General features: G+C 40.1%; 1 protein-coding gene across 1 annotated transcript; it reads right to left on the minus strand.

Annotated features, from left to right (window-relative positions):
• Positions 1-655: 655 nt before the first annotated feature.
• LOC103373037 (6-pyruvoyl tetrahydrobiopterin synthase-like) lies at positions 656-5,731 on the minus strand. Its single transcript, XM_008302834.1, has 6 exons — positions 5,566-5,731; positions 3,203-3,282; positions 3,071-3,093; positions 1,997-2,053; positions 1,218-1,288; positions 656-1,123 (listed from the first exon to the last, which is right to left on the minus strand). Exons 1-6 carry the CDS (start codon positions 5,655-5,657, stop codon positions 1,000-1,002), a joined length of 447 nt encoding a protein of 148 aa, XP_008301056.1. The 5' UTR covers positions 5,658-5,731; the 3' UTR covers positions 656-999.
• Between the last annotated feature and the right edge of the window lie 999 nt (positions 5,732-6,730).

Below are 6,730 nucleotides of genomic sequence, written 5' to 3' on the forward strand. Positions count from 1 at the left end.
GTTTGGAGCTTTACCACCACTAGATGTCAGTGTTTCTACGGCTCTGATGGATACATGGTGTGGCCTGAAAGAAAAACTATTCATACATACAATCTATCTCACAGCACATGTGGGGGTTTTGTCTGCTGCTGGTCTCTGTTAATGTCAGGATTTGCAGATGATGCACTGCTAGTAAGAAAAACAAAACAAAACAGGATTGACTGTAATTGGCTGAAGTGTTACACTAACACAAGGATACATGTAACTTTGGTATAAGCTCTCACCATAAATAAATGAATCATTTTGTTTCAGTGGAGACCTCAGAACATACTCTAAAAATGTTTTGTCTTCTAACTAAATAAAACAGAGAGCTACAAATCTGAACCTTTCTAGGAGCATGACCCTGGCGTAAGGATAAAAGAGATCCCTAGTGATGCCACGACTAACTTTCACACACAGTGAAGCCAAAAAATGTAGTTTTATAGTGAGTTTATGGGTGGCTAAAATTAGCATAGCGTGCACCCTCCAGCTGTGCAAGTTTATGCTCTGCTTGCATAACAGCTGGGTCCTGTCTCTATTACTGGTGAATTTTGGTTGAGTAAATAAAAAGAGCATCTCTTACGTAAACGGTGGCGACACAGAGAGCAGAGGACACAGAGGCTAGAAGCGCTCAGAACCGAGTTGTAAGTGAAGTGATTTACTCACGCATTGAATTATTTCATATTCACGTTTTTCACACCCTTCCCATGACCACCCTGCTTTGTTTTAAGCAGTCATTAACCAAAAAGATCACTGTTCTAAAGGTCATCCACCTTCACGAGAACAAAAGTTGTACAAGAATACTGAACATTAGGATTTACGACACAGTCTTTGGCATACAAGAGTAAAAAATAGAATCTGAGTCTTGGTAATCCTGTATCGGTCACATAACCAGAGTCTGCAGACAGTACAGTTAAACAAAGAGAAATGAATGGCACTTTCAGGGCTATTACACCAAACACAATATGAGCACTCAGACGTCTACTCTCCTCGATATACGACAATGTTTTTATCCGTCTCATATATCTTGATCTCATAAAGCAGGTTGGGTGGGAGCACCTTCGCCATGTTGTCCCAGATGTAAACAGCCACATTCTCCGTTGTACTAACAGGCAGACAAGACAGAAGAAGTTTCAGTGAAAACAAATGTGTGTTTAGTCTGTGGAAATGCTGTGGAAGCAGTTCAGAAATACACGCACCTTACAACGCTGGCAAAGTAAGGGACGTCTTTATCAAGGTTTTTATGGTCCAGTGGAATCATAATGACTTCCTGCAGGGAGATCGATTCATCAGTTATTTAATTAGTCGGTACATTAAATGCTGTACTTCACAGTAAGTACATCAAGTCAACAAGCTGGTAAGTTGAAAGAAAGTTGCTAAAAAGAGTTTCATAGGTAGAGAAACGGCTTTCACACATGAAGCCTTTAGGTGTCCACATAATGCTCCATCCTGCACCTGTTTAATAAGCTAGGAACTTTTACGAAGGAGCAAGAAAATATAATAACAAGTACATTACTTGTTAATAATTCATATGAACTAATGGATTTAATGGCAACATGTACGATCAAAATGTCTCTCATGATAGCAAACTCAAAGGTAATCTTCACCCAATTCTGTAGTTCCTCCAAACTGTACACACAGAATGAACGTAAAGCAAGAGGAAGTTTGAGCTTTTTCTGAAATAGCCAAAGTGATAAATACCAACCAGGTCACAACATACTGGTTTTAGGACTAAAACATACTGCAAATATAGTAACTCACCATCACAAATACTCTTCCCCAAATCAACGTCAATGCAAAATATACTTTTTTTAAATTGAAATTTGTACTTCAAAGTAAACATTCTGGTTTGTCTCTTCCACCTGTTTTTTTCTCTGCATAGACGCATAAGTGTTTGCTGTTTAATTTATGGAAAACATTTAGTCCACTTTGGTTAATCCCATTTCAAAACAAGACAGTGAAGTTACGATAATCTTACCTCAATACACTTCTTCAAGTCTGTCAGGTTCATGACCATGCCGGTTACAGGATCGATCTGTGAATGTGTATCCAGAACACTGGGTTATATGTGTGCCTGCTATGTGAATTTAAGACTACAACAGGAAGTCAATTTATGTACGAGGTGAGGCAAAAAAAAAAAAAAGAAACAGGTTGTTGATCACACAATTTAGTAGCTACACAGTAATGAAGCACATCGTAGTGTTGCCCAGCAAGTCAAGTTCTTGGAGGAAGCCTTACCATGCTGAAGGTTGTGTACAAGGAGTAAACAATGTCCCGTCTATGTGTGGCACAAGAAGTTCAGACTCAGGCGGCATGACGTGGAGGATGACCCAAAACCAGGACGTTCCTCAACAGCAACAACTGATGCCAACATCCGGAGGGTCAAGGAACTGGTGCATAGCAATCGCAGGCTGACGATCAGAGTGATGGATGAGCAACTGGGATTTAATAGAGAGTCAGTCAGGACCATCCTATTGGACGATTTGGGCATTAGGACTTTCAGTGGTGTGTGTGACGCCGGCATCTTCCACTGTAGGCTCTGCTGCTGGGTGTCGGGTTTATACTGAAAGATCCAGGTCTCATAGCCAGTCATGACGTTGTCCAAAAACTCTCGGTTGCTGTCTAGCTGCTCCAAAACATCCACATGACGGGTCTTTTGGTCCTTGGAGAATTTGGGCACCAACTTTACACAACTCTTCCACATATCCAAATCATCCGATAAAATGGTCCTGACCGACTCCCTGTTAATCCCAGCTTCTCATCCATCACTCTGATTGTCAGCCTGCGATCACTCTGCACCAGTTCCTTGACCTTTCGGATGTTGGCATCAGCTTTTTATTGTTGATGGATGTTTTGGGTCATCCTCCACGTCATCCTGCCTGATTCTGAACTGCTTGTGCCACACACCAATACTGTGCTGCTGGTGAATCATGTGATCAGCAACCAATGTCCGGTTTCTTTTTTTGTCACACTTCGTATGACTGTGTTTTTCTAGATTCAGTAGTTTTAGTATGATCTGGAGTTCTCATAGAAACGCCTGCTAGACACTCACCTTTCCACGCACAGTTACCTCCACTGTGGAGAGAAATGAGAACACTGAATGAACAAGAGACCAGAGAAACAGCACAGTATTTATACTTATTCGATGTTACAAAACAGGGTGGAATGAAAGAGCACTACACACCTTTGTAGTTGTGTCCATGGCCGTTAGGATTGTTGCACTTTCCGTACACTTCTTTATTGTCCTTGTCAGTCAAGTGAATGCTGAGGAAGATATAAGGGAACAGTGAGTAAATCCTGTTGCACTGCTTAAGTTTTTTCTCCTTACCTGCATTTTTTGACCTGTGATTTTACAAAGTCAAACAAAAAAAAAAAAAAAGAGGCCAAGGGTTTATTGAACCATGCTGCGTTCAAGGACATCTCATACATAAAAAGATCCACATATATAAAATAGGAGTACAGTCCTAGTGCGCTTCGAGGTGCTTTTCATGCATACCTGTTATAATTACATAAGAACAGGAGATGTGATTTAAAGCTTAGCTGAATAGGAGATCAAAGTTTGTTACGATACAAACAGAAAATCAATCAACAAGTTTTGAATAGCCAAACAATAGGCCCACTCATCATTTTATCATTATAGATTATAGCTTATAGTATACAAGCTATTGCAATAGAACAATACCTATGATGTGTACAAACAAATAAGAAGAAAACAACAGGTGTTTAAAAAGAGCTGCTTTTATTTAGATCAAGTAGCAAAGTGGTATTTTGTGCATCTTGACTAAAGCTGGAAAAAATGTAATAATCAGTCCAGGTTTAAGAATTGGATGCTAACAGTTAAGAGTGAATTGTAAAACAGTGGCGACACCTGAATGCTCAATAGCTGCACTTAAATGCCTCAAATGCAGACAGCCATAGGAGCACACAAGTTTGTTTAGTTCAGTGAACAAACTCCAACCTGCACCTTCCTTGGATCATAACAGTCTATCAAATCCCTTGATAATCGAGCCTCTTCATCCTCTGTCTCTCTCCGTGGCTCCTCTGAGGTCTCCTGAGGTGTGCTAGTCTACAGCTGCTTGGGTCCTCTGTCACTTCCGTCTGCACCCATAGACCTCACCAACGGGAGGTCTAGGCTACTGCTGCTTTGTCAATGTAAAATAAAGACCGATGCAGCATCTGAATGGCTTATTTCTTGCCTCAAATGTTTTCAGAAACAAGTTCTGGTCAACTGTTTTCATCACAGAAAAATCTGCATTTTGTCCAATAAGGTGCAGTCACTGCTTGCAAGGTTGATGGAAAGTGTTGGTTTGTTATTGGCGAGCCCCTGTCAATCATCTGTTGTGACACTGCCTAACTGTACTCCCATCAAGTATCAAACATAAGTAGCAACGTAATCCCCCCAAAGACATCCATGTGCATAAGCAACGCACTCCAGGGCTTGACATGGAGGACCTTGCGGAGGCCGGTGAAGGATGCCTTTGTACTGATACCTGATCCAGCCACTGACCTCAGCACAGTGTGGCAGCTTGGCTCTCCATACACATCCAGGTTTTACTTGCTTTCTTTATTTAATGTGTATTGAATAGAGTACATTACTTTTTTCTTATTTAATTTCATAAATCTATTTCTTTGTGTGAGTTGCATTGATGTTTTAACATTGAAAGTATTACCGTTGTACCTTGACAGACAGGCTAGAGAGGTTAACTTCAATTTAAAGTGTTTAAATTGAACCAAAACCTTTTTCCTCCTGGTTTAAATCAAAAGTAGGTCAGAAAAAAATATGAATATTGATCAGTATCAGCTGTGATGATATCATTATAACCTTTTCAGCTGTACCACCCAGCCCTGATTTGTCATACTACTATTTCCTATATTCACTTTACTATTACAAACTACACCATGTGTAATGTATCTACATATTGTTCATTTGTACTTAATGAATAAAATGAAAAAGCTGAATCCAGCCTCGTAAACGGTGTTTATAAGCATAGCATCGACTGGTGCTATTTAAGAATATAAAAAGTAAAGTATGAAGCTCCAAAGAGATAATACTTAACAAAAAGCAATATGATTCAACTCGTGTTTTATGTTTATTTTAAAATTAAATAAGATCGTAGCACTGTCTTTTTTTTACGACAGCGACACCGGAACCTGAACGCAGCGTTTGTGCAATGAGTTCGTTCTGTGGCTCCAAAAACTACAAATCCCACAAGCGGTTTCATTCAATCTGCGCTTTCGTTCAACTAAAACGTACACTCAGCAGGTACTTGTACCAGCTCCACAGCTGCCCTACAGCGGATGTTCGTGGTGCCACAGACTTTCGCTTTTCATGCAGCGCCAGCATCTGTGCATGAAACACCAATTTTGACCATTTCTCTTTCGCTTATTGTTAAAACAGCTGCAGCGCCCTGTCAAACGCAAACCTCCATTCTCAGGCGACTTTCACTTTCATTCGGCGTCAGAAATAAACACACTTATACTGTTAAACTCTGCCAACCTGCTTCCTATCACACGGCGGGCGGACCGGGGGTGAGGATGGTGAGGTACCTGTGGAGCCGGTGACAGGCGCTGAAGCTCTGGACGCGGGTGATGTAGCCGATACGCTCCGCTGAACCGTGAACTGCAGAGGATCCTGCCATGATCCGAAACTGAGACAAACAAACATCCAGGAGGGGAATAATCTCCTGAGAGGCCGATCACAGGGAGGATGAAGTCGGCTGCTGCTGACGCCCCGCCCCCCTCTGACTCAAGCCGCCCGCCCATTGGCTCAGACCAGGGGGCAAACACGAGTCACATGTCCAAGATGCGCGTCCAAAGCCCTCCGGATAAAGTGGTTTAAGTCACAGCAAAACCAACACAAAGTCTTATTGTGTCATGAAATTATAGATATGATGGCCAGAAAAGCCATGATGGATATTATTTACTGAATTAAGATGATTTATTTGCATTCATAAGTGCAGAAGGTTCGATCTTATCACATGTATAGTCCTGAACAAAAGTTGCATAAACTTATAAAGACCAACAGTTGTCCTCAAATGTATTCATACCCTTCCATTAAAGAAAAGGCAAAATAGTCACTCAAATAACTAAAAACTGAAAAAAGTAATCATAAATAAAACATTTCTAAATAATAATTTTGTGAAATAAGACATTGCTTTTGAAATGTGGTTGAAAAGAATACTTCGGGGAAAAAAAAGGTGCAGAAGTCACAGAAAATACTTGATTGCAGTGATTGGCTCAAAGGGTTGTTCAACAAAATATTAGTTTACGGGTCCCATCATGCTTGTTTGCTTGTTTTTGTTTTGTTTTGTTTTTTTGAATACATCTGTTGAATCACAATTCAAAAGGAATGTCATGATTTTCATAGAATTTTTATTATTACTTTTGTCAGTTTCAACTTCTTTCAGTGACAGCTGTTTTTCCTTTTTTTTTAATGGGAGGGTCTGAATAAACTGTATATCATGCCAGTCTTGAATTTCAAATGATTCTTATAACTTAGAATTTTCTATGATGGAATCATTGAAGCCTATACTTCTCACAAAAAGCAACAATCATGCATTTTGGTTATTTTATAGACTTATTAAGGATCTTCTGGAAATATGATAAAATCTTCTGGGTCAAAAATATACAAAAATGCCAATATTTGGTTGAATGTCATCTCAGCTAGGCACTTTTGGTTGCTGTCTACAAGCTTCTGGTTGTATCTTTGACC

This window comes from Stegastes partitus, unplaced genomic scaffold (assembly GCF_000690725.1).
Source record: "Stegastes partitus isolate 25-593 unplaced genomic scaffold, Stegastes_partitus-1.0.2 Scaffold1889, whole genome shotgun sequence".
Classification (NCBI taxonomy): Eukaryota; Metazoa; Chordata; class Actinopteri; family Pomacentridae; genus Stegastes; species Stegastes partitus.

Coding starts and splice junctions, on each gene's coding strand:
- LOC103373037 (XM_008302834.1), bottom strand. CDS start 5,657: ATGGCAGGATCCTCTGCAGTTCACGGTTCAGCGGAGCGTATCGGCTAC. Junction 3,283..5,565: donor GCCTGTCACCGGCTCCACAG/GTACCTCACCAT, acceptor TATCTTCCTCAG/CATTCACTTGACTGACAAGG. Junction 1,289..1,996: donor ACTTGAAGAAGTGTATTGAG/GTAAGATTATCG, acceptor ATCTCCCTGCAG/GAAGTCATTATGATTCCACT.